This window comes from Podarcis vaucheri, assembly GCF_965113315.1.
Source record: "Podarcis vaucheri genome assembly, chromosome: 7".
In the NCBI taxonomy this organism is placed as follows: Eukaryota; Metazoa; Chordata; class Lepidosauria; order Squamata; family Lacertidae; genus Podarcis; species Podarcis vaucheri.
In genome coordinates, this window is record NC_138765.1 from 56,945,964 (window position 1) to 56,973,868 (window position 27,905).

Consider the following 27,905-nt stretch of genomic DNA (forward strand, 5'->3'; position numbering starts at 1 on the left):
TGTTTAACACAATTCTTGTGGGTAGAGTCTCCCAACCAGGTTCCTCCCAACCCCGATTTATCTGCTAATATCTCAAGCAGTGGGAATGATCGAAACTTTGCAGGTGGTCTGGCTGAAAAATAAATAGAACTCCGAATTTGACAGTTATGTACTCTCTGAGAGGAAAACTGAAAACATACAAAACCCACGAAAAGCTGCCTTATACCAGGAATATTGGTCCATCCAACCTAGAATTGTCGACACTGACTGGCAGCGACTCTTGAGAATTCCAAGCAAAGGTTTTCTCACAGCCCTGCTTAGAGAGGTCGGGAACCGAATCTGGGACCTTTTGCATATAAAGCATACCGCCCCTGCCCCAATGAAATGCTTTATAGTGTGTGTGTGTGGGGGGGTACTTTTTACAAACACACACATACAAAACGCCACCAGCATAGTGCAGTTTTTAAAGGTACACAAGAACCCTGTGCAATCCGGTGGCTGAAGCACAGAATCTAGCCCCCATCTTCCATTTCCTGGAAGGGCTTCAGGGAATCTCCAAAGAGGTGAGTCACGTGAGGAATAAAGTAAAATGCAAAGCATAACCTATACACCTGTTTACTCAGGAGTATGTCCCACCGTGTCCAATAGGATTTGCTTCCATGGGACGTGTGAGCAAGCTTAGCAGCCGGAAATTTACTTCCGTAGGCTTGAATTGCCGCCCTATATGAGCTTACACGGTTTCCATTGAATTTAACGTCGCTTACTCCCGAGTAGACTAGCTATTCTACATCGTGGCTATAAATAAAATGAACGAGTCCCAATCTTCTCTGGAGGATTTTCGTGTGTCCCCTAGAAATCCTCTTTCCAATTATAAGAAAATAAAGGAAAGGAAATTTTAGCACGAATTTATACTGAAGACCGTCTAATTACGGCGTAATCATACAACATATAAACACACACCAAAAGACGCGGCGCTCTTTTATTATATGATTGCTCTTATTGTTATTTAAAGCAGGCGTTTTCTCCAGTCAAGAATTCACCCTTCAAACGCATAAAAAGAATTAGCAGCAGCGATCAGAGAAAGAAATCGATAAATATGCAGGGGGAGAAACCCCAGGAGACTTGCTTGCTCTGAATCCGGATTTGCATGACAGGATCTTCCCCCGTTCCCCGCCTCCTTCCTCGTCCCCCTCCCTTTGTCCCGAAGAGTTAACAACTACAAGTCAAGGCACTGAGAGAAAGAAGTCCACCACCTCTTTCTCCGAGAGATTTCAACAGAATGGATTGGGGGGGGGGGGAATCCTCCCGCCCCCTGAAGTTTTGGCATTGCTTTGTCTTCCACGGCAAAACAACATGTGCAAATAACTCGGTGCCAGAGAAGTCAATGGTTGGAAGACATTCGGTTCAACTGGGTTGCGGGTTGCCCCCTCATGGGCATAATTTGACCGTTACATGCAGGCAGTGGAGGGGCGGGGGTGGAAATGAGGTGAGGAGAGGTGGGGGAGTAGATGGGGTGCAAGAAAAGCGCAGCGTGGTAATCCTGCAGAGACCCCATTGAATTTAACAGGACTTACTCCGGAGTAAGACACGTTTAGGGCCTTGCTTGCAACGGGTGCGCGCACCTGTAGATTATTCCTGGGGAGCAGCACCTCAAACCTACGCAGGTTTGCCTGAAAGCAAGCCTCATTTTGCTCCATGGGTCTTAGGTCCCAAAAGCATGGGCTTGCAGCCTGGGAGTCGCCCTCCTTTCCTCTCCGTATTTACACAGTTAAAATAAAATAAAAATCACTGATCTGTGGACTGCATAGCAACTATTTCCCGGGTGAGTTTAAATAATCAGCAAGCTTATTAATTTACACTTCTTTCTTTTTCTTTTCTAAAAAGCCTCCCGAAAAGACACATACAGTACTTGAGAAGAAGATGGTTTTGGCAGATTTCAATGGAACTTGCTCGGGAGTGAATCGGTGGGTCAGAAATTTAGAACATTCCTAGATCCTTCAGTTTCAGAAGGAAAGACCCGGTTAGTTGACAGATGGGTACCCACTGTTCAGAGCCAGTCTGGAGAAATTTGCTCTTCTCAGCTAAGCCGCCTCCCCGACCCGCGCCAATCTATCCCCCCTCTGGTTTTTTCCATTTTTTCCTTTAATCCCAATGTCTCCCGCGTCTCCAGTGTGTAAAAGAAGCAAGCAAGCAAGCAAGCTGCAAGAGGCGCCGAATTCAGCCTTACGCTTCTCCGCTGCTTTTACCAAAGTTCTCCCCGCTTCGGAGTTTTCAAGACCAAAAGCGGAGGGCGATCATCGCTCCTCTGGCGGCGGCGGCGGCGGCTGCTGCAGTGGCTTTGAAACTGACACTCTGCTTGTGTATTTCATCTAAGTAAGTGGCTGAAAGAGCGGCCGCAATCTGGCAAGAACGACCTCCGCGGAAAGGAGGACACACGCAATGGGCACCAGACCAGAGCTATAGGAAAGAAACCCCATTCCAGACCCAGACCCCTGTGCACCCTTAAAAATAAATAAATCAGCAAGCCGGGCAGGGATTTCGCCAAGAGGGGGGCTGAGATTATGTGCTGTATGGATAGATGCAGGCATGCTAACGTGTTTGTATTGTGACTGGCTGTGTGTGTGTGTCATTGTCTGTGGATCCCGAGAGGAAACTTCGAAAGCTCATCAGCCGGCGTCGAGATGGATACAGAGTGCATTTGAAAGACAGAAACACCCACAAGGTGATGCGGAGGCACCTCACACAAGCGAAGCCCCATCTCCGCCTCCCCCCCCCTCGCCAAAAAAGAGGTGGAGAGAGGGCATTTTCCTACAAGCGAAGGTATCTTCCTGCTGGCCTATATATCTGCTGGAATCAAAGGCGATTACATCCTACGATCGCTGTGGATTTCCCCCTGGCCCATATGGTTTTAATCTGCTTTCTCTTCTATCCTTTTATGAGTTTTAAATGGGGCGTGTAGTAAAGATACCTGGCTTATTCTTTTAGATGTTCTGCACAAACCTCTTTCAGCAGGCAGATCTCTCCCATCATACCCCACCCCACTTTTCTCCTTATCAACCCCCCCCCCCGCGCATTTTTCTCCATCCCAAGGAGGCTGATGGCGGGAGGTAAGAAATTGCCCCTATTATCGCAACAGTTTTAAAACATACACATTTACAAACATCTCCCCAGCATCTGAGGGGGCGTTTGCCCTGTGCCCTTTGGTTCCGCGTGTAACAACAGGTATGCTACAATTCCACCAAATAACAGCCCGCTAAGATGACCAGGGAGGGGATGGAGCGACGCGACGTCGATCCCCTGGTTTGGGCACCTTTGAGTTGTTCCATTGGCCTTCATCGACCTTTACGCACGAGCTCGCGGCTGTGCGTTCGCTGCCTATACTTCTCTTATTAATGTCGAGCGGAATGAATCCGTGACATTTATCCACAGTAAACCAGTTGGGACACACAGGGAGAGTGCGATATTCCTCACAGCAACCCGGCAAGGTAGGTTGGGAGAAAAGACTAGGACATGTCCTTCCGCCACCCCACTCCCCCGAAAAGAAATATTTAGTTGAGTTTTCATCCCGCCTCCCGTCCCCAGTCCAGTCCAAAAGCCTGCTCCCAAACTCGACTTCGGGCTGCCAAGACGCAAAACTAATTGGCAAAATATGGCTCGCTCGTGTATGTCGCCGCGATCCCCAAAGCGCGTGAGCTGGCCTGCCAGTCCGCGCGCCTCCAGGCGTTTGGCGCCGCCCTGAGCCAAGCAGGCCGAACGCTGCGATCCGCGCGGCACCCACGCAGGCTTCCCAACCCCCAGCCATCCCCAAAACGTTTCAAGCTCCAGCACGCTGCTTTAAGCAGGCTGCGGAGGACTCGTTAAGCCCCCTAGCTAAGTGTCAAGCGGCTGGCCCAATCCGTTTAACCCGCAGTTGCTGCTGTCGAAAGGGGAGGGGTGGTGCTGCTTGAGCGGTGGGAGGAGAAGAAATCCACAGCTGGATTCCTCGTGAGTAAAGGGCCTTGTGGCTCACCAACATCCAGCAGTAATATGTGCTACAACAACAAACAATAATAAGAGCGACAAGAGAAACACGATCGCGAAGCAACTGTGTGGAACAGAAGTTATCTTCTTGCATCTCTTCTCTGCAGATAGTTTAAGAAACAAAAACAAAAACCTCACATTAACTGCTCTTTTTTCAAATGTTTACTCGGGAAGCATCGATTCATGATTTTATTTCCCCCGCGTGTGTGTGTTTTAATGGCTACTAAATCTTGTTATGAAATCTATTTCATCAACTGAGTGCCTTTTGCATTCCAGCGCAGGGAGCCAGAGAGAGAGAGCGAGAGAGAGAGAGCGCAAAAGCTCCTCGCTATAAATCAAAAGAGAAATTGCGCTGATGGTGTATTTAGCAAATGAAGAAAGTTGGAGGTGATCTTCGCTAAACAGCTTGGCTGTTGATTGCCAACCAGAGGCCGGCGCAGTTGAGCTTGAGAGAGGGAGAGGGAGAGAGAGGGGGGCTGGGAAAAAGAGAGGTTTTCTGGCTGGTTGGCTTTGGTTGTGGCAAGCCCAGCAGGAGCCAACCTCCTCCTCTTCTCTCTCTCTCTCGTTTCCCTCCCCCTCTTCTTTTCTCTCTCCCCCCTCCACTTTTTCCCCCTTTTTGCTTTGCCAACACCCGCGGAAGGTGGAGCTTCGGCCGCGCTGCGTCGCAGGCGTCAGAATCCTCGATTTCCAACTTCGCGTCTTGGCCGGACCTTTTGGCGGAGCGCGCAAAGGAAAGTGGGGTGGGGGGGAGAGAGAGAGAGAGAGAGAAAGCGCCCTTCTCCGTCCAAAGGAGGGAGGCAGAGAGATAAGGCGAAGGAGTAGGAGAAGAGGGGGAGGAGGAAGAGGAGGGGAGAAAAGAAGAAGGGAGCCATTCGCCGGAGTGCGTCCAAGCTCAGCTCGGCTGCACTGGAGAGGCGGCGAAGGAGGGCGCGCGCGTCGAGCCCGCTAGCCCCGGCTTGCAGAAGCACCCTCCGAGGCAGACCTCGACGACGCTCGCCGTAGAGAGAAACGCGCAGGGCGCCCGGGAGAGAGGGAGGCAGGGAGGGAGGACGGACGCAGTTCCTGGCGACGGCGGTGGTGGCTGTGCGCTCGCTGCCTGGCGGGTATATGCCTGCCTCTGGCCATGTCGTATCCTCAGGGTTATTTGTACCAGCCGTCGGCTTCCTTGGCGCTCTACTCCTGCCCGGCGTACAGCACCAGCGTGATCTCCGGCCCCAGGACGGATGAGCTGGGCAGATCGTCGTCCGGCTCGGCTTTCTCTCCTTACGCCGGCTCCACCGCCTTCAGCGCGCCCTCGCCGGGTTACAACTCACACCTCCAGTACGGCGCTGATCCGGCGGCCGCGGCCGCAGCCGCTTTCTCCTCTTACGTGGTAAGGGAAGCGCTCGGGTCGCCCTCTTCCTCCTCCTCCACGCCGGCCGCTTGTGGGAAAAGGAGGAGACCGAGAGAGGGATGGAACCAGAGCTCAGGGACGAAGACTTGGCGGGGCGGGTGTTATTGGGGAGTTGTGGAGATAACCCAGGGGCTGGAGCTTGGAGGGTTTGCAGGCTGTAACCATAGACGAAAGCGGCAGGTAAAGTGGGGAAAGATGAAGTGCAGAGGGAGGGGTGCAGGAAAGAAAAGCTGCCCGTGGATTTTGGCACCTTCCATGGCCGCACCTCCTCAGTGGATGGTTAGCCTACCGCATTTTCTTAAAAAGAAATCGGTTGCAGGAGGAAGGATTCCTGCGCGGAGATCAATGGGATATTTCTCTCGCAAGGAAGCCTGCAGCCGGCCAGCGTCTTTCTCCTCGCTGGTTTAACTCTGGACTATCAGCACCCCTCCCCCCCCCCCAATACAGAGTTGAACGGGAGCTGCAGCGCGATCTGGTTTTACTCCACAGTAAGCTCCACTTTTGCTCCCAAGGAAGCCGGGCAGCGCCACGATCCTCGGCGGCTGTTTTACACGCGAGTAAAAGCACGCCAGGTCGCCACGCAGCAGCAGAGCACGGCGATCCTAAGCGTGTTTGCTCGGAAGTCAACCCCGCAAAGTAACTCCGGGTCAGTGTGTGATTAGGGACGCAGCTTTGATCTTGAAGGGGCTAAGAAGAGCGAGGCTTTCCGTTTGTGCCTTTTCATTCTAATTTAGAAAAGCGTATGAGAGTTAGAGTCTCAGTGAAGGTGCGTGTCTATACATACACATACACTCTCCAGTACGATTTTCAGATGTTTTAATTCATGTCAAATCCGGCAGTTGAGATGCCCAAAAGAAAAGCTGGATAAGGGGGTGACTCTTCTGCCCCTTGCCATTTCCTTGCCGTCTTAATCGGGCTCCCCAAATATTGCAGAGCTATAATTCCCATCTCATGATGAAGATGAAGATTAGAGTAGGTACAAAAATTTTTTTTTTGAAGTTTCAGTATCTTTTTTTTAAAATGTACCTACCCCTTCCACAATAATCTCAGGCAGTATGGAATACATCTGAAAACATCTGTCCAGAAGTTATGTAAAAGAAACGCTTTCAGTAGCTCAATAAATCTACAAAGAGAAAGCGAATAAAGTGGTTATTCCCTCCTGAAACTAAACAAAGCCAAAACTAAAGGGCTTCCTCTTCCATGCTTGAACTACTTCTTCTAGTTACATTTCCAATCTAAATAACGCAGCTTCTTAAAAAAGAATGCGAGTTAGGCCTCTTGGAAACACTTGGACTGGAATAGAGTTGAATCCGAATATTTCGGTTTAAGGCTTATTGTCGGGAAAATCCCCCCTCGGGAGTGGGGGGTGGGTCATGGAGGCAGAGCTTGCTATCTGTCTAGACACTGTCATGCTTCCAAGTGAAAGGGGGGGAGGGGGTGTGTGGGTTTGTGTAAAAGGTTGCGTTCAATTAGAAGGGGAGGAGGCTGAGGTGTAATTTGTTACTGTTTATAGCTTGGTAATTTGGCAGAGATGGAAGTGGGTGGGTGAGATACACTTTCTGGTCGCATTCAGACACCGGTGGGCAACTCGTGTTTAGCTTAGGAAAGACTTATTTTGACTCCCACCCCCAGGTATGGTGACACTCCAACTTTTAGGCCGAGCCTGTTATGGAGATGGGGGTACAACCACGTATTGTGGAGAGGACCCTTTCAAACGGGAGGGAGATGGTTTGATTTCTCAGAGATATGGATTTCAAGAATGATTATTAGGAGGTCTCCTTCTCACCTCAGGCGACGCTTCTGCCTCTCCTTCTCCTTCCTCCAGGGCTCGCCCTACGACCACACCCCCGGCATGGCCGGCTCTTTGGGGTACCACCCTTACGCGGCTCCCTTGGGATCCTACCCCTACGGCGACCCGGCCTACCGGAAAAACGCCACCCGGGACGCCACGGCCACCCTCAAGGCCTGGCTGAACGAGCACCGGAAAAACCCTTACCCCACCAAAGGCGAGAAGATCATGCTGGCCATCATCACCAAGATGACCCTCACGCAGGTCTCCACCTGGTTCGCCAACGCCCGGCGGCGCCTCAAAAAGGAGAATAAAATGACCTGGACTCCCCGGAACCGGAGCGAAGACGAGGAGGAAGAGGAGAACATCGACTTGGAGAAGAACGACGAGGAGGAGCCACAGAAGCTGGAGGAGAAGGGCGATCTGGAGGCGATCGAGATAGGTAAGCGGCCGATGGAGATGAGAGGAGACGGATTTGGGGAGGTGAACTGGGTTGTACGCTTTTTGGCAAGGGGGTCGGTCTGGGGCGAGGGAGGAGCAGGGGATCGCTAGACTTAATGGGGCTGAAACGGCCATGAGGGGGAAATAGAAACTGTCTGGATTAGTCCCCAGAAAACCTTGGTTCCAGAGTAGTGTATAAGGCGCGTTTTGGGAAGGTGTCCCCCCCCCACCTGGGACTCGACGGGGTGGGTGGGAAGGCCGAGGATCGGGCTCCAGAGAGGCCTCAAGGACTGTGTGTCGCCCTCCCTCTGCCCTTGTCCTCAGGTGCTGGAGACCCGAAGGGAGGCGCGGCAGGCAAAGAAGCCGACGGCGCGTTGAGCGACTCGGATTGTAAAGAAGCCCCCGACGAGGCGCTGTCTAAAGGAGGCCCCGGGGCCTCGCCGCCTTTGGCGCATTGTCTGCCGGCGGCAGCGGCTGCTGCTGCAGCAGGCCGCCTCCTTCTTCAAGCGCACCAGCAGCTGCACCCGGCCGGAGGAGAGGACCCGCAGCCGGCCCACCCGCTGTCCGCCCAGTACAGACCCCCTTCGACGGACCTGCACCCTCTCCTGCCTTCCAGCAACGGGACGTCGGTGATCCACTCGCCCCAGGCGGCTCCTCAGGCGGCAGCGGCGGCAGGAGCCGGGGCCCTTTCCAAGCCTAAACTGTGGTCTTTGGCGGAGATCGCCACCTCAGCGGACAAATCGAAGGAGGGCAGCGGCGAGGCGGCCCCGCAGGCTCCGAGTTTAGCCGGAGCCGGCTCCGCGCAATCCCCGACGGCGCGGTCGCCTTCCTCCACGCACTGCCCTTTCCCCAATGGCGCCTCGGTCCTCTCGCGGCCCCTCTATTACACCACCAGCCCCTTTTACCCGGGTTACACGAACTACAGCTCTTTCGGACACCTCTCCGGCAACGCGGCGACGGCGGGGAACCCCAGCCCCCATTTTAACGGATTAAACCAGACTATTTTGAACAGAGCGGAAGCCTTGGCTAAAGAAACTAAAATCCTCAGAAGCCAGTCCCAGTTTGATCTTAGTAAAGACTCGCCTTACGAACTGAAGAAAGGTATGTCGCATATTTAATCTTGAGTTTCTTCCCAGATTAAACCCTCTTCGTCATCCACGACCGGACTATCCCCTCTCCCTTGATTTGTCTTTTCTTTTAAATTTTTTATCTTGTCTTTTTCTTTCTGCTTTTTATTGTTGTTGGTTTTAATTTATTTACAACCAATTCAGACTTGATTTTGGCAGAGGTTTCTTTTTTAATTAAAAAAGGAGAGAACTAAGTGCGGAAGGAGGAAAGCAAGAAAACGAGGGGGGAGAGAAACCCAGACCACTCCAATTTCCAAAATTAGTGGTATAATTTATTTGAGAAAGCAGAAAGTAAGCAGCTCTTGGGAGGAGAAATAATAATAATAATAATGTCTTAAGGTAAAAAGTGCAGGAAGTGCGGGAAGAGGGAAAAAATACCCACATGGGGAGGGCGGGGGAAGGCAGACAGAAACAATTTGTATGAAATGTTATTCTGTATATTTAATGTAGCTTTTTTGTATTTAAATCGGTAACACTATCTTTGAAGTAAATTATGAAATCCAACCGCCTGTACAGCCATCAATGTTGGTTTTTTTGGTAATATAAAATATAAATATATATATATAAATATATATATACATTTCTGTGTCTTTTCCCAAATTGTTTCATAGTTTTAAAATCTATCTATATATATATATACAAGTTTAAATTAAATTTTTATGCCTATTGAATTACGATCAGTAGTATTATATTATTACTCAATGCGAAGAACTTTTTTTTTTTAATTAGGGGAAGCGGGAGAAGCCGGTCAACCCACGGGATTAAGTATAAAATTGCAGATGCCCCTTTGTCAAATGTCGGTATTTAATCAAAGCACAGAGTTGTTTAAAAAAATACAAATTATTTTATTTATTCATTTTGATGGCAAAGTGGAGCCGACAGAAGGAAATGTGGGTTGGGGCGGAGACCCATAACAAAAGACATATTTAGAGTACATTCCTTCCACCACCACTCTTAAAAGGGGAAAGAGGGGAGGGGAAGCGGAAATCTGCACTCTAAGAATTTAACTGAAAGTAACTTTTCCAAGTGAGGGACGGGTGTTTCCTGAACGCAGGCGATTTGGGCAAAGCCTCTACATTTGGCATAAGTTCCACCTGATGGATTTGGTGACAGGTGGGACCGGGAAGAAAGGCGAAAGTATACAGGGGTGAGCGGGGGAGGGAGGATGCAGTGAAATATGTACAGGTGATTGACTTGTGAAAGGAAGCGCCGGTGACGTTCCGAATCTAATGAGGGCCTGTCAGGGGAGTTAATTCAGTCTGAATATCTGTGGGTCTGATCCCCGCGTAGGATGAGTGGCCTTCTAATTCTGCCTCGTTAAGCGCGCAGAAGGTCCCTTGGTCCGGTCTCTTTGCATCTCCTTTTTTTTTAAGGGTTTCGGGCAGAAAAGCTGGGAAAGATCTCTGCCAGAGAGACCTTGGACTCTCCCTGAGCTAGCTGGGACCCATGAACTGATTCAGTAAAAGCAGCAACACCCCCCCTCAAAAAAACCCCGCAGCCGAATATGTCAGCTTGCTTGCTGTCTTAAGGCTCCCCCCGGTTTCCCTGGCCCCACCGCCCCCCTGGGGACCCAGTCCCGTGGATGCTAGCGGGCGACTCTGAACGTCTATCGCTTGTAGCTTGCTGCTTGTCGAGCGGGGTGGATGGATGGATGGATGGATACAGGGATACAGGAGGAGAGGACGGAGATTTCCTGTGGAAGTGCACTCAAAAGCGCAGGATGGCAATAGCGGACCGTCTCTTAACCTAATTACTTTTAATCAGTGTCGGGCTTTATGCAAAGCAGTCAGCTCGTGAACTTTGCTAATGAGTTCGATTTTATGCCAGATTTATCCCTTATTACTATTTCAAAGGTCTGCAGAGTTTTTACGGAGAGGGATAGGGGGAATACATATTAAAAGAGAATACACTGGGGAAACAGATGGATAAATAGCTCTGTTTGTGCATATACAGTGTGCATCTCTCTTTGTGTGTGTGTATACGGACAGACATTTCAGTTGTGCGTGTATAATACACACACACAGAGAGAGAGAGAGAGAGAGAGAGAGAGAGAGAGAGAGAGAGAGACGAAATATCTCCCTGCATTGCTAGCCTCAAGTTTAGCATTAAAATTATTCCCCCTATTGGCGGCTCCATTCTGCAAAAGCACTTGATGGTTTGGCGGGGTGTGCGTGCTGCCTGTACGGAGATTAGCACATACAAATGGAAGGTTGAGGAGGGTCGCCTTTGGATTGCTTCCCAAATTCACAGGTAGGTGTCACACTTGTACCGAATTTCAAACATAGCGCTCATCTTTTGAAAGTTGGGCGAGTTTAAAGAGGGAGCGACAAGAAGTGCTTAAAAAAATCTAGCACATCCACGGGAAACTTGAGTGGGGTGAAAGGAAGGCTCCGAAGAAAGATGGATTTCCGATTTGCTAAATCATTTGGAGCTCAGGAATCTTAACCACCTAGGGTCGCGGTTTGATGTGAGGGTCTCACTCCTACACATACTGCCGGTTCTTTGGGGGACTCAGATTTATTTCCAGGTCTCAGGGTTATGGGCTTTTAAATAGAGGAGAAAGGAAAATTAAAAGTATTTTCCCCCCCTCAATATCTCTTCCATTAATGGGAAAGGGGCATTGAATATTTAGGAAAACACTGCGCTTAAAATATAAAAAGAATTAAAAACAAAAGAAAACCCACAACTCAGAAGTGAAATAAGATAGCTTTCTTTTTCTATTTTTCACCCCTGTTTGGAAATTGATTGGCATCCCAGCCTCGAACCCACGTTATCGAAGGGAAATTAAGTTGATTCTTACCCGCTTGCCTTGATTGTTTCCTTAACACAGGGAGCCTAAAAATATTTTTTCGGGAATAAACGCCATTGATTTGAACGAGATGGCAATGAATTTTCGTGGATTTTAGAAAGGCGACAACTTGTATTCGTTTGCTTAATCTTTCAACTCGGAGTTCACTTCCAGCATTTAAAAAATATTAAATATCTTCCTGCAAAAAGAGAGAGAGAATACCCCCCCCCCAATTACTTTGGATTTTCTACGGATGTCACTTATCCGTGACTTTCGTCACTGCCTCGGAAAATAGGAAAAATTGTCTCCCTATATTTGTATAAATCTTTTGCGAGCTTTTCGGAACTTCGACTGGACCCGCATAATTAATTAGCTGCTAATTGGTTTAGCTACATACAGTTAAACGATTTGCGGGTGGGGGTAATCTTTTTCCTTTCACCCTCAAAGCGACCGAGATGTGATTTGATTTCCCCCAAGAAACCACGGGGTATATACAAATACTCTTTTAGCCTGGCCGATAAATCTAAATAAAGAAGTCAAAGCTGTTTAAACGTGTAAACAATCACATATTAGGGCCATAAGAATACTGTAAATAATGATTTCAAAGAAAGCACCGATTCAATACCCAGGTCAAATCGTTCATCTGAACTGTGATGCGGGGAGGGGGAGTGATGGCGGGGAGGGGGGGAACTCTCCACAAATCAACCTGTTGCACTTACTTCCATCATTTAAGGGAAAAGAAAGTTGCGAATGATTCGTTGACCTTAGTTGAGTTCAGGGGAAACTGTTGGCCTATTAGAAATGGCCATCCGATCTTTCAATTCTGAAAGGCGCCTTTTAAATATAAATATAATGTTTAGCTTCCCGACATTCTAAAATAAAGAAGGTCGTGGTATACTTGGTATGGTTTTTTAAAAAAATAATTATGACCATTTTCAGCACGCACGTATATGAAAGCCTCGAGACTGTTGCTGATGTTATTTATAATTTTAATAACCACGATTCTTTCAGTCTTTGAATTTGGGGGGGGGACACCACACAAACTCAGAATATAAGGTTAGTAACTTAAACATAAATATTGTCAACCTTGGTACCTTCTATATAATAATGATGATATTGAATAGGCGCGCCAGCAGTCTCCATAAGGTTTTCTTTTGATGTATTAAATTCCTAAGGGAATTAATCAATTTCCTTTAAGATACAACTAACCGGCCTGCTGTCCTTCTTGATTCTAGTTAAGGCTGAACTAGGATTATGAATAGATAATAAATCCAATAAAAATTAAGTGTACTCTCCTCTCCAGGTGAAATTTTAAATACATGTGTAACTAACATGCATTTGTCTGGTATACCCTTAGCAAAACATGTCTTCGGGTTGTTGTTGTTTTTATAGCAGCAAAAATAATGTTATGGTAATTAGCGTTTACAATGACATCCGAAACAAATTTACATTTTTATTTTAAACGGGGTGATTTTTGTTTTTATGTCTAAAGATCTAAAAACATCTGGAGCTTAGAGTTGTGTCCAATGTTTGTTCTACTCAGAGTAGACGCACTGGAATTCATGGACAAGAGAAACTTAAGTCCATTAATATGAACGTGTCTCCTCTAAGTAAAACTTGGCTGGGTGCAACGGTTGAATATATTTCCCACCAACTGTATTTTCGGGAGGAAGTTACATACAAAACAGTCATTTCATCCCAAATAGTGTTTATGTATGCTGTTTTTTTTTGGGGGGGGAGGCAAAACAATTTTCCTGAGCATCCAAAATGGGACACCACGTGAATCGGGTAGGAGGCTGATATGCCGTGGTGCTAAATAGACTCCCCCCCCCCAAACACACACGAATACTTGAAAAGAAGATCTATGCGTTCCAGTGGAATTTCCTTCGTATTAGGAGTAATCAGGCGTATTAGATATCGAAAGGAAAGTCATTCCCATTGATTTCAGTTAAATTTATTTCGGAATCGCAACGTGCAAAGTAGCTGGAGTCAAACCAGTTTCGATCCACTTGCGTTAGTGAAAGGAACCGCTTTTTGTCGTCTAAATATAACAAGTGGTCTTTGCATGGCGTTAGAAGCAAAACACAAGGCGGTTCATAATGGGTAGGTGTCCGCTGGCCAACTCACCCCCCGTGAAGTTTATGGATGTGGGGTGGTGGGAGAAGAAGGCTTGTCAGTTTCAGTCCAGGGTTCCAGCTTTCTGAGACGTTTCGAACGTTCGGTGGGGAAGAGAGAGAAAACTCGTGTAAAGGTGTAACGTATGGATCTCTAATTTATTAAACCTGCAGCGAGTCTGAATCCATCCTGGGTTGTGGGGGTTGGGGTTGGGGGGGCAGCCGGGCAGTTATCTTCCTCATTCACACAAAGGTAGAAAACAGCTGGACTTGAAAACAAAGTTTGGGGTAATAGAAGTATTCTCGCAAATGGGGAGGGGGGCAAATCCGAATTAATGGCTGGGACTTGGGATCCAGTATTTTGAAAGCGGGGTGGTACTGGAAGTGCGTGTGGAGGGGGATGGAAAAGGTACTGGCCAGGGAGACAAGTGGCGTCGAAATCCGTGAATTTAGATAGGGCAACAGGCTGGGGGCGCCCAAATGCGTCAATGCCACAAAGTAGACTGACTTCCAGGTCATAACATTTCTGAAGCCCTCGGTGTGGCATTAAGCTACGTTCCCCATCCGAAGGGAATCCTACTGAGGACCATGGGGCTTTCAAGCAAACCTGCTTCGGATTAAGTAAGCATGCAAACGCGTTCCTGGAAAAAAAGCGTTCACTGCTTTCGGAGTCCCTTCGCGTAGGATCACAACCCTGATGCCCCGCTTAAGAGTGCGAGACTTCTTCCTCTGCAAGCACACATGCCCTGGATAGCGTTTGAAAGGCGCCGAGTTGACGCTCGTTTGGAGATCGAGGGTTCCTTCTAAAGCTCAGGGCTGTGCATGTTGCAGGTTTAGATAGGGGCTGCGAGGACTGATTGGCCTCGTGTTCCAGCCAGGTCTCTGTTCTGCAAATCGAAAACCGCGACGCGCAGATCAAACCGCAGCGAGGTGAGGTCAACCTTCCCCTCGATCCACACACACAAACGCCTGCAAACCGTTTGCCAGCGCCCCGGAATGGTCTGGGGGAAAGTAGTTCCTCTGATTTTTATTTTTTTAAAAAAAATGAAAACGTAATGAAGCAGTAATTTCAAACCCGGAATCTTTCTGTCTCTGATCCCTCTCCAAATATTGCTTCATTCTTCCACGCTGCACGCTGCAGACTTATAACTTTTAGATCTCACTTTCAGGGGGTGGAGAGAAGACAAGGCAACCCCGCTTCCCTGGCCTTAACCTCCTAAAAACAGAAAAAGAAAATCCCTCTTAGGTTACGGTTGGAGTAAACAGCACTTCAGAGAGCAGTCATCAGAGGCTGTTACAAACTCGGTGGTAATTAACTAATGATCGGCTCGTTTGGGTTTCAGACGCATGGCGATTAAAAGCCGATTATTCACCCCTCCTTTCCCTTTCAGGGGCGCAGCTTTACCTGCAAATCAAAGTGATAGGAGCCGGGAAGTCGTCCTGAGGTACAAGTCCCAGAAAGTTCGCACTCCACTTTTGCCTGAGTTTGGAAGCGCTTGCTAGCAAGTAGGTTGCATATAAATCGAAGTCAAAGGCACTCCGTTTACAAGTCGGGTTTCCTGTTTGGAGCGCAGGGCTTCCAGGGACCTGTAAACTGAGTGCAGGCCTTTTGTCTAGCGCGAAGGTCCGGTTGATCCTCAAACCGGCTGATCTGCAAAAAGCAGTCACTGAAAGGAGCTAAACAGGCGCAGGTGGATTCTCTAGGCAGGTCGGCGTCGCCCCACCGCGTTAAGTGGGGCTTTCTCCCGAGTAAGCGCCCAAAGGATCTGTCTCAGCTGGAAAAACAACAACACTGGAAAACAATCGTTTCGAAATGTGAACATCTCTTAGGGCGGCTGAAATACCGAAATCACCTCCTTGGGGGTAACAAAGATTCATTAGGGCGTTCAGCTGGAGCCTATGCATGTTTACTCGGATATAAGTTTTGTTCGGTGGGTCTCACACTTCTGCTGAGAGGGTGGCCGCTTCAGGTAATAGTTGCGGGGGAGACACGTGGGTTTGGGAGTACAATCCTCTAAATGTTTACACGGGAGTAAATCCCATTCTCTTCGACAGAGCTTATTCCTTAGTCTGCGTGTTTAGGATTGTAGTGAACGTCCAGCTGTAAGCTTAATAGGCGAAGTGTGCGTGTGTGGAGGAAAGTCCCATAAAAAGCATGGAAGTGACTAGATTCAATTCAAGTTGAGAGAGGGAGAGAAATCACCAGTGTTGCAAAAACCATTTTCCTTTTCACGTCTACTCGTTTGGGATTCCTGGCTCCTGGCTGCTATTTGACTGAGGCCTTCAAATCAGGGGTTGATCATTTCCAAAGAGAGAGCGATGAAACTCACCATCAAAAGCCTGTTTCCAACCCCCCTCTCCATCCCAGATGCGGGCTTTCCCCCCCAGCAGAAGGAAAGAACCCTTTGCACATGCTCAGAGACATCATGCCTCCCAGGACCGAGTCAGTACTGAAAGGAAGGTTCCCACCAGAACTTGATTTCAATGTCTGCATAAACTTCCACAAAGATGAGCTTGGAACAAGGGGTGGTAGACCCATGTGCCCCTTCCTCATATCCTCCCTCCTCCAATTCCCATCAGCCTCAGCCAACCGGTCCAAAGGTCAGGGATGACCGGCACTGTAGTCTAACAATATCTAGAGGGTCATAATCCCAGCAAACCAGTTTAACCGAAATATTTCTACGTGTGTCTGACCCCGTGTATGTTTGCATGGGCGGCAATAGCAGATTAACGAGTGCTTCCTTCCTGAATGGGAGAAGCGGGAGGCGTATTCGGAACCGGTTTCCAAACTGTTAAAAATAAAACATAAAACAACTATTTCAAGGAAACGCGCAGAAGGCAGAGGAGCACACTACCATATGAACGCAACTGCTCTGGCGACCCTCTCTGGGACTCCTGAGGGGCTCGTTTAAAGAGGTGCTGCCCAAGAAGAACAGATTTACTCTATAAAGACTAACCTAACCCTCCGGATTCAAAAGGAGTGGAGACTTAATTGGTGATGAAAAGGTAAAAATAGGAAAGTGGTTCTCTCCCCCACCTGCCGCGCCCCATCTTTTAACGGGAGGAAGAAACTTCTCCACCAAGAATAGGGCTCTATTGTCTGACATTTCCTCGGAGTTTATGATCATTTAAACCACCTGCAACGAACAGATCCGTAACAAGGAAAACTAATCCAAAGGGATTTTTAAACTCCTCTTGATGTCAGATTCAGTTTGCGCTTTGCAGAACGCCCTTAACAATGCAATCCTATGCGTGTCTGCTGAGAAGTAAGTCCCACCAAGTTCAAATGGACCCGTGCCTAGGGAAGTGTGCCCGGGATTGCAGTCCAGACCTTCAGTCCTTTGTGTACTTTACCTTGGAGTAAACCCCAATGGACTCAGTGGGATATATTTCCGAGTAAAATGTAGATAGGATTGGGCAGTACAAACTGATTTTTTTTTTAGGGCCCTCATATATATATATATATATATATATATATATATATATATATATTGTAAATAACGCGATTGTTACTATTTTTTAAAGGCTGCGATCCTGTGTACACTTATTCAGGAAGATACCTCCCTTAAAGCGGTAGGAAAACCTGGACAGGACAGACTTGCGTAAAGATGCAATTCTAGGCAGTATTCATTATTTAATAATAATTTAAAAAAGAATCCCGCAGAGTCCGTCTCCCCCCCACTCCGCATTTTATCTTCACTACAGCCCTGCAAGGTAAGTTAGAGAAGGAGACTCGAAGCAGGGTCAAGTGAGCTTCACAGGTATGAGCCGAGAACTGACCCTTACCTAAGTCCCCTTCCACACACCAAACTTTCTTTGTCCACTTCGCCACACCCTAGTTAGGCACAAGTCCAATTGCTCTCAGTAAGACTTTTTTACGAGTAAACACCCACAGGAACCATCTTCACAGATTTGCGGTGACAGAGAGCTCTCTCCTCCAAGACCTTACGCTTTCAAACCTTGCCTAAACCCCTTGATTTGCTTCGAATGGTCTGCGAATATGGGGAATTGGATGTTCTGACTGAAGTGGTATTATAAAAGTGGTATTATTTGGGGAAGGGGAAAGGGAGCTTGGGCATACAGACATGCGCACACGTGTCAGTGGATGAGCGTCCCCCTTTACCCCTTAAATCTTCTCCACTCAGATGCTGACTCCGGCTTGAATTCCGAAAGGTTAACATCCGAGTTCCCACGCACACACTGTTCCAGAGCTGGACTCGGATTTAAAATGATCACCAGAGAGCGTTCCCCGCTTTTAGTGATTGCGTATTACTGTCATTCTGGAGGCTTCCCCCGATGTTTTATTGTGACTACATTGATTCGAATTCTACTTCGCTTTACCGTGGAGTGTGTGTGGTGACGAATCTGGGATCTAGTTTTACTTTGCGTGCATTCCCTGAAACGCTATGGTGAAAACGAAGGGTAATTCGGGTTCGGAGGATTCGGACTGAAACCGATTTCACGCCAGTTTCTAAGCACACTTTCCCAATGAGGATAAAGGATGCTGCTGGCTTCGAAGATCATCCGCTCTCTGGCTCCAGTGGCCTGAGGGCCGGTGGGAATATATTTTCCACTCTTGTTTAAAGGCAGTATGAATAAAAGATGGTTCCGTAGCCTCCAAATTGTTTTATTCACACGCTGCTTTCAGGGTTGAGGGGGAAACAGCGAGAGTTTGTCATGCTCTTGCAAGAAAGGGGGAAAGAGGAGAGAAATCCCTGCTCCAATAAAGAGAGTATATATTAGCTTTTGTGCAACCAGCTCCCAAAACAGCTGTTTCCCCAGTGCCCAAAGATATCCACAAAGACTGAGTTGGGGGGGAGGGAGATATTCTAGGGGGCTTGGGTAACCAAACTCAAATCGGTTTCGTTTGCATTTAAATCACACGGATTGCAACGGGATTGCTTCTGAGTGATGCTCAGGAGACTTTCTGATTCCCTTCCACGGACACCGGTTTTAATCCAGCAAGGAGCCAGGCACCATACAGGAGTTAGTGGATATTTACTTCGGTTTAGCTCCCCTGAAGTTCGATTAGACTAATCCGAACTGGTTTTGGAGGAAGACGGCTGCGGCAAGGGAAAAAACTGGGCATCTCCAAAGCAAAAAAACCAAGGGATTTCAAGAGATTTCTCGCTAATAAACTGCAAGGCTTAAGCGACAAAGGCAAAGTGGAATCTTTACACCTAAGTTGGGCTGTGGTGACCTTGGTCTTGTCTGTTTCTTCCAAACAGGCAACAGGAGTGAGAGTTTGTGGACTTAGCTCTGGGAGCGACATCCTGTGGCCTTGGCCAATGTGTTGTGCTCTCACATTCATAATCTTCATGAGTGGCCTACCTCACAGGGCTGTTGTGAGGACAAGCACAATAAAGACAGCAAAGTCCTTTGCGAGGTGAACATCTTTTGAGAGTGGCAGATGCCTAGCAAATAAAGTAGGCCTATAGGCTCCAAGTGAGCTGCGGTGTAACTACTGTTCCGTTAGTAGAAACAGTGTCAAGGATTGGGTAGTCTATGCAGGAGTGAAGAAGGGCTGCCACCAATACAGATTCATGTATCTTCTCCATCCTGCAATGGTGGTCTACATTTAGCAAAGTAGAAAACTCTGGTCTCTTGCGGTCATGAGGACTAGAAACGCTGGTTTGGGGCGCGGGGAGCAGGAAGGCAGGAATAAAACGCAACGCAGCACTGCATGGATTTTATGGAAAGCCAGGATGCCCATTGGGCAGGGAAATTATTTCAACTGTTTGGTTCTAATGGCGTTTATTGATTTCTCCCAGTTTAAAGAAACCAGTGCGCACTCGCTTCTTGCGCAGCAGCAGACAGACGTCCATCCTGCTAGTTCCGGTCCTGTGCTGTTGGTAGCTTTTTTGGTAGCTAAAAAGGTAACGGGACCCCTGACCGTTAGGTCCAGTCGCAGACGGCTCTGGAGTTGTGGTGCTCATCTCGCTTTTCTGGCCGAGGGAGCGGTGTACAGCTTCCAGGTCATGTGGCTAGCATGATAAGCCACTTCTGGCGAACCAGAGCAGTGCACAGAAACGCCTTTTACCTTCCTGCCGGAGTGGTACCTAATTATCTACTTGCACTGGTGTGCTTTCGAACTGCTAGGTGGGCAGGAGCAGGGACCGAACAAATGGAGCTCACCCCTTCACAGGGATTCCAACTGCTGACCTTCTGATGGGCAAGCCCTTGCCACCAATCATCTCTTGCCCTCTTTGGCACCTCTTATGCTCAAACACTCCTCCGACTTGGTCCTCTCCTGGGGGAAAAAAGGAAGAAGCAGGGAGGTGGAATACCACATGTACTACGGATATATAATACTCATATAATAAATTAAACTAATCAAGTTTATGGGGGAAACTTCTCTCTTCCAGCCTCCAAAAAGGAGGACGATTTTTGTTCACTTATTATTAATAATCATCATCATCTTGATCACAAGAAAGCAGCGAACTTCAATAAAGTCACACGCACCCCGCCCAGGAATCAACAATGTAAAAGAGCACAGCCAGCCTGGAACCCTTTTTGTATCCTAGATCCGATGTGTGTTTACTCAGAACTAACCTAAGGATTGTAAACTAACACTTTGGTGTTTACTACTCCTACCAGGTAAGTGGGTATAGGCTTGAACAACCCTTTCAGCGGGAGCCAGCAGAGATCTGAGAGAAGGGGGGCGGTGGGGAACGTGCCAGGTAATCTTATGCAGGTTTATTCAGAAGTAAATCCGTCTGGTTTCAACGGGCTTGCTCCCAAGGAGGGTGCCAGTCCAACCTCGACTCCAGTTGGAACAGTTTTCAGATCCATTACTTGGCCTGAGAAATCCTAAAGGATGAACCGATAGATGATAGATAGATATAGATAGATGATAGATAGATAGATAGATAGATAGATAGATAGATAGATAGATAGATAGATAGATAGATAGATATAGATAGATAGATATAGATAGACCTGGCTCAGAGAGAATTAAGGAGAGCATTAGCTGCTTGGATTTGAGCGGACCCCGAAATCTGTTTCATCCGCTGAACCGGCCTGGGCTCATTGATTGGAAATTGCTAAAGTTAAAAGCGTCCGCTTTGAACCCGATCCACAGACAACTCGGCTAATCCAAGGCCCAGGTATTTGGACTCAAACTGGATTCCCCACTCGCCACTTCCCGGATAATCCCGGGAACATTGTAGTTTCTTAGAGAGTAGATAGGCGACTCTTAGCAGACCACAGTTCCCAAGATTCTTTGTGGGGGCACCATGTCTCTTAAAGTGGTATATAATTATTCTTTGAGTGTATGGTGTGGATGTGACATACTAATACAAAACGTCTTCTAGACCAGGCTTCCTCAACCTTAGCCCTTCAGATGTTTTTGAGACTACAGTTCCCAGCATCCCTGACCACTGGTCCTGCTAGCTAGGGATCTTGGGAGTTGCAGGCCAAAAACATCTGGAGGGCCGAGGTTGAGGAAGCATGTTCTAGATGATTGAAAGAGAGATTAAATATCCAATTGCGTCAAAAGAGGGAGATGATTTTAAGAACTTGCGGTAAGACAGCCATGGGCGTAGCCAGGATTTTTTTTTTTGGGGGGGGGCAGAACCTCAGTTTGCTATGTATTTTTATTGATTTTGGGGGGGCAGCTGTCTCTCCCTGCCCCTCGTGGCTACACCCATGAAGACAGCCACCCAGAAACGCCCCCCCCTCAACAGGCAACCCAAAGACTTGAGTCGATGCATATGAAATATGGCTAAGGCGATTTCCGCTGGACAAATAAACCGCACCTATTTTTAAAGGCGTTTTCTTTCTTCAAATCCCCGTGTTTGACAAAAGGATCCGTTTCCCCATTGCATGACTCTGGGTGGAAGGACTGTCCTAAATGCCTCTCTTGTTAGTGGTGGTCATTCCAGGTGAACATATCCGGAATAAAATGCTCTGGTCTTTATTAGTGCCCGAACCATTCAGGCTTATTTCGTGGTTAACTAATTTGGATTATCCTTGCAATCAGCGACTTTAACCCGCGTTAAGATATCCGTAGCGTGAACACGCGTTAAATACTCTTGCTTCTAGACTGAGCTGAGGTAGGTTCGGATTCACTGAAAGGGGTTCTGACACTGTCTTTATTTGCACTGAAGTCAAACGTTCCTGGGGGTGGGGAAAGGAGAAATTAAATAATCTGGGGCGCAGTTTTCCATCCTCGGAAGTCACTGGGCAACTAAAGTGAGCTCCCTGCCCCCCCCCCAAAGTCCCCCTTGGGTTAACGAGGTAGAATTTCTATTCCACCCGGAGCCTTCTAGGCTGTGAGACGCTTCAAAAACTCGGGAAAGTCCTCTTCTCGCTTGAGACGGGGGCTGCAAACTGAAATCGCTGGGGAGGGAGCAAAGTTTTGTTTGCTTTTAAAGAAATTAACAAAACAAGTGGGCGTTGTTGTTAATTGTGGTTTTTGTTGCACAGGCTGCAGCCAGACATTCTTTTGCTTCGAATTAACTAACCGCGAGAGAAACTCCCCCACCCCCCGCGCAGCCTCACTCTCGCCCGTCAAAACCTGGGGTCCCTAGAGCCGAATCGAATTCGGCTCACGACGTGTAAAGCGATAGCCATGACCTCCCCTAACCAACCACTTCTCTCCCCCTCCTCTCCGCTCCTTTTTTTTACGTGACCTGCTTAGAGTATTAGGCCATCTGGACTTGGCAAGGCGCTAGACCGTCTCACACACAGACACCTCCGCCTCCCCCCCCCAAAAAACCCCCAAACCAGCTGCTTTTCCAAACGACCAGTACGTTAATTCTTGACAGCACTGGCAATCCCCCCACCGCCACTTTCTAGTTCCTCATCACGATCATTTTGAAAAGGGAGAGGGAGCGTCCCTCCCTCCCCGAACCTTGCAAACAAGTGGCAATTTTGAATTAGTGTGAGCATTAGAGACAATCTGGAAACACCCACCCCTCTTCGCTTGTGGGGAGGGGAAGAGGCCGGTCCGTCCTATCTAGGGACATATATCTCCCCCCAGTAAAAAAAAAAGAGAGAGAGAGAGAGAGAAAGTGAAGTGGATCATTGCAGCCACAGAGGAGAATATGAGAGTCTGGGTTTTTATTGAATCATCAAATCCCCACGAACGGAGCTCTTAATTAATTTTGGGTGCGAGCAATGCAGCCCAGCTGTTTCCTTTGGAGTGGAGTTGTTCGGAGACAGACCCGCAGGAAGAAGGGAAAGTCTGCGGGCAGGCTGCTGCTTCCCCCTCCTCCATTCTCTCTCTCTCCCCCCCCCGCCCCCCAGCGCCACGAAAGCGTATCCTAGCGTTCGGCCCTCTCCTCACGACCAAAAAAAGAAAAAGCCACTTGTAACTGACAGATGGCTGATTGTAGACTCGCATTCCTGCAGCCTCCTTACCTCTACAAGATGCGGGGAGGGGGAGATTGGTGAAAACCAAAGAACGATTGGTTTGGAAAGAAAGAAAGAAAGAAAGAAAGAAAGAAAGAAAGAAAGAAAGAAAGAAAGAAAGAAAGAAAGAAAGAAAGCTTGTAGCAGTGTAGGGAAACTTCGTATGTTTACCACACATACATTTTCACACAGAGACATATATATGATTAATATGATTTATTTTAACATGCCTCCCCCCGCGCGTCTCTCTCTCTCTCTCTCTCTCTCTCTCTGTGTGTGTGTGTGTGCGCGCGCGCGCATATGGAGGATGTTAAAATAAGTCAAATTAACTAGATAGAATTTCCACTCCTCTTAATAATTCTGGGCACCGTGTATAGCAAGTAAGTGAAGTACTATCACAGGTTGATAAAACACAGGTATTTCAGTTGCAGAGTGGTACTTAAGCCTCTCCCCACGCCCCTCGAGAAAATGAATGAGATTGAACTGGATCGGGTCCCTGACAAGAAGGCCAGTCTTTCTGATGGGAAAGAAACGGACTTTTAGAGCGTAGCTGCTCTTAAGAGACAGCCGCGGCCTTACTCAGAGAGAAAGAAGGGGAGCTGGCCGGGAAAGAGCTGGGTTGTCATTTGTAAAACAACCATCTATAGGAGTCGTAGCTTACCAAGAATTGGCATTGAGCTGTTAAGGCTGCAATCTTAAACGCACTCCTTTGCGGGAACCTACAGTAAACGAGTTCAAAACCTTGAGTTGTGGAACAACTTTCTTGCTAAGCTAAGGCATGGACACAAAAGAAGTCGCAAGTTTCCGCCATCTGCAGGAGTTTACTCTTTTGAGACATTTTGTGTAACATCTTGCCTAGCGAAGATACTTGGAGAACGCGGAAGCTTGCCACAATTTTGTGACTTTTTTATTGGTCTTAATAAGGTTTTGGCCAACCGTGGATTTGGGAGATTTCTTTTGCTAGCTATCTATACGGTATCTTTGAGTTCTATATGCTTGCTCTAGCAGGCGCTCTGGGTTGGTGGACATAGCTGAAAGAGAGCTGTATAGCCCTATCCACAAAGCAGCTGTAGCGATTTACTGAGCCTAAGGGTGCATTTTGATGAGAAAAATAATATTTAGGACACGATCCAGCCAAAGTTTGTAAAGCAGTTTTAAGTCCCATTGATTAATTCAGCGCATGCTGATTTAAATGTTTTCCTTCTGCAATCAGCTCAGGGAGAACTTTCCTTTAGCTCTCTCTCTCTATTTATAGCGACTTGCAAATGAATCCTGTATAGGTCTCGGGAGTAAATCCTGCTGTATTCAATGGGCCTCCCACACAACAGATGTGTGTTATGTATATAGAGGATTGTAGCTATGGGGTGCTTCAAAACATTCTGCATAGGTGTTCTCCGCAGCCCTTGCGACAACCCTGCTAGAAAGGCCAATCACTGTAAAGCAGAGGCGAGACTGAGAAAATTATAAACTTGCCTAGATGGCACTTCTGTTTTCCAATATAAGCCTGATGTGTCTCTGGCAACATACTGATAGCTAAAAGAGAAAAGGATCCATAGAAAGGCGATAGCCACCAGGATGCCAAATTAGGGCTCCTTCTCCTTCTGTCGAGCAGCTCCTCTCCCTGGTAACATATCAGTGCACGGGATGCTTCGCGACAAATAAGCAGCAGGTCCCTGTCCGCACGGAGCTTACAGTCTATAAGCAGCTGTCGTGAAAAGTGCAGCGAGGGCAGTTTGAGAAATCCAAGTTTGGTTCATTGGGAAGTGAGCCGAAGCCATTCCTCTGGAAACCAGAGGCCACGTTTCCCTATTAAATAAGACCCTCTTGGAGAACAAACTTAAGGCTGAGATCCTGTGCAAACTTTCCTGGAATTAAGTCCCGTTAAACACACTGGGGCGTACGTCTGAGTAAATAAGGCTAGCCCCCCCCCCCAATAGTTCAGATCACAGGGTTGCACTCCTAAGACAAACTTACCCACGTGTCCAAGGGCACGGCATCAAAAATGCCCCCTCCTTTCTTTTGACAGCGCCACAGATAGCGAGCGGAGTAAAATAGGTGGTCAATTATAGCCTTTCCTTAAATAACTCCAGTAGCTAAGCTTTTAAATAAACCAAGAAACCCACATGCCCCTCAGGGCAAACTCTTGGGACAGAGGAATCGGCGTATGATTCCTGCAGCTGTTGGGCAACTGGAGGCGGGGCAGAGAGGTTTGAGGGGGGAGACACACACCGCACCGTGGTGATACAATCTTCACCTCCAGCCAGATACCGTCTATTAATAAGTTTTGCAGTTGACAGTCTAATACAGGGTTCTGAAAGAGGCGACACACGGTTCTCTCTCCACCCGAACTCTGTGATTTAAAAGTATTTACAATCGACAAGGTTTCCTTTAAGACCCCTTTAAAATAACAAGCAGCATTTGACTCATCCTTGTGCTTTCGAGCGCCCCAAGATTGTCTCTTTGTTGTTCATGCAGAGAAGCAACAGGAACGCGCGCCTTGAGGGCAGATCCTCCCCGTGCTTCTCTGCAACCAGGGACACTGAACACCCCCACCCCAGGCCCTGCAGAGCTACCACAGAAATACCCACCCACTCCGCCCGCTAAAGCTGATTGAAAAGAGGAGAGCGCAGAACAAGGCATCGTAAAGTGAAACGGCGGAGAGCCCACTTTCTCAATGGTCTTTTTTCCCCTTTCTATTTATTTCTTTTCCCTGAATGCATTCCCTTGCCTTGGCACAGAACTGGCAAATTGGACAAGCTAACTAATTCAAGATCAGACAAACAATGTTGGTGATTTTTTCCCCCGTGTGTGTGTCTAAGAAGTCAAGAGCTAGACCTAAGCAGAGGATCCCGAATTTACTTCAATTTCTGAGAGGTTTACCTTCAATGTAAAGTCTACATTGTGGCAATAAGGAGGGCTGTACACTTTGATTAAATACTTTAAAGATCCTCTGTTATTTTGGCTTTTAAAAACAATTTAATTCGACAAATTAACCCATTCCATGTCTAACATGTCCAACATTGCATCACTGCAACACAATTATCATTGAAGCATGCGCGTAGCCAAGGGGGGGGGGGGCAGGGGGCCGCTGCCCCCCATACCAGGTAAATCAATAAAAATGCTTAACCTACTGAGGATCTGCCCCCCCCAACAGAGAGCCTTTCCCCCTAACATGAAGCCTGCCCCCCACAACATAAATCCTGGCCACGCCCATGCACTGAGGATTGGTGAAAAATCCTCTCCCCCAGCATAAACCCACAGTTTAGACAACCAGACGCCTCTGTCTGATTTAAAAGCCCCTGTTAAAAATCCAAGTACTGCCATTTCCCCTGGTTTATATAGGACGGATTGTGAAAGCACCCCCCCTCACAGTGACATCACACCTCCCTACGAATGTAAATTCGGAAGTAGGTCTCACCTAGCTCAATAGGACGGGCTTCCGGGTGCCACTCACGCACGCCATATCAACAGAAAACATACAGTATGCTATATGATTAAATCACTTTATCGTAAGCCACCCGAGGAACTTGTTTAATAGTGAAGAGCGTCGTACGCATCCCTAAAATAAAATCACAAAAGCGAGGATGTCATAATATCCTCTCGGTTTCTGTGAAGACAAGCCCCACCCAACTAGAAACCGCAGGCTTCTTCCATACACCCAGGCACCAGCTCCGACGACATCAGTCGACCTCGCTTCAAAGCAAGTGCATTTTGAGGAGGTTAAGTATCAGTCTCGGCGCTCCTGGCAGCCCTCCATAAATACTGAGGAAGGGGAAATGGGTGGAAGAATATGGTGGCTTCCTGATTGTACACCTGTTGCTTATTTCAGATTCTGCTTTTTATTATGATAAAAAAACCACACTTTTATTTATTTATATGAAAACTACAATATTTCAGTTCCAGCTCTAATATTAGGCAGAGTGAGGCATCTGCCTCCGGCAGCTGATATTGAGTGTCATGAAAGGGCAAGCAGTTAGTTAATTATTTAATTTATTATTGTTGTTTCACTAAAAATATCATTTTTAAAAAAACTCCCAAGGAAACGTCGAAAGCCCTGTATGGTTTTCTGCAGGCCTTATTTAAGTTAGTATTGCTTCATTGCCAATGAAACGTGGGATCCCCACGCCACCCCTCGCTAGTATAAAGCAAGATGAATTGTATATAAGCTACGCTCACGGAAATGAATGGACCTAAGTTGGTCGAGACCATTATTTTCAATGGGTATGCGCTGAGTATAATTTTGTTGGATATAAAATGCTCAGTACCTTGGTGCGTGGTGCATGTGCATGTGTGCGTGTGCGCGCGCACGCATGCTTGGAGAGGGGTCATTTGTTGTTCCGCGTCAGCCCGGCCCTGAATCCAATGCCCACTTTCGTGAAAGTAAGCCTCTCTCACCTCCCTGGAACTTGAAGCCGAGTCTGAAGTGCCTGGCCGCCCTAGCTATGCGGGTTCATCACGCCAACTATTACAGTGTTTAAGAATAGGATCTCGCTGCTGCGCTCTTCTTCTTTACTGCTGAGATCCAGCCTGAATCCACGGAAGAAAAAGGGATATACACCCGGTAGATCGTTTCACGCATAGTTCTAACGCCTCCCCCCAACCCCGCCCCCCACATGCCACTCAATATACTCAAACCCTAACTTTATTCAATGTGGGTTGAATAAAGGCCCACGGTCGTCGTTCCTGTGTGCTCACCTACATTATGGAATGTGGCGACTTTCTGGTTCTGGGACGATGGTCGAAACCTCTTTTTACAGTCTATGGGACCGCAATGGTTCTGAGCAAGGGATTTGAAGAACCTGAACAATTATTAAACTCAAGTTAAGGAAGGGAGAACCGAGCAGTGCCCTCCACGAACACCCCAAAAGAACGATGCATGTATTTTTCTGCTGTTTGCAAA

The 27,905-nt window shown here is 47.7% G+C and overlaps 1 protein-coding gene across 4 annotated transcripts; it reads left to right on the forward strand.

Annotated features, from left to right (window-relative positions):
- Positions 1-4,181: 4,181 nt before the first annotated feature.
- On the forward strand, positions 4,182-26,430 carry IRX5 (iroquois homeobox 5). Of its 4 annotated transcripts, none has more exons than XM_082233327.1 (4): positions 4,182-5,371; positions 7,218-7,623; positions 7,947-8,723; positions 17,797-18,264. In XM_082233327.1, the coding sequence occupies exons 1-4, from the start codon at positions 5,123-5,125 to the stop codon at positions 18,009-18,011; spliced, it is 1,647 nt and encodes a 548-aa protein (XP_082089453.1). In that variant the 5' UTR covers positions 4,182-5,122; the 3' UTR covers positions 18,012-18,264. The 4 variants fall into 4 exon arrangements, with proteins under 4 accessions (XP_082089453.1, XP_082089455.1, XP_082089454.1 ...); XM_082233329.1 differs by lacking the exon at positions 17,797-18,264 and adding an exon at positions 25,481-26,430 and having other exon boundaries at positions 4,184-5,371; XM_082233328.1 differs by having other exon boundaries at positions 5,087-5,371; positions 7,184-7,623.
- The last annotated feature ends 1,475 nt before the right edge of the window (positions 26,431-27,905 follow it).

Excerpts from the sequence above, each read along its gene's own strand:
- IRX5 (XM_082233327.1), top strand. The coding sequence starts at position 5,123 with ATGTCGTATCCTCAGGGTTATTTGTACCAGCCGTCGGCTTCCTTGGCG. Across the intron at positions 7,624-7,946 it reads TCTGGAGGCGATCGAGATAG|GTGCTGGAGACCCGAAGGGA; the intron begins GTAAGCGGCCGA and ends CCTTGTCCTCAG. Across the intron at positions 8,724-17,796 it reads GCCTTACGAACTGAAGAAAG|ATGCTGACTCCGGCTTGAAT; the intron begins GTATGTCGCATA and ends TTCTCCACTCAG.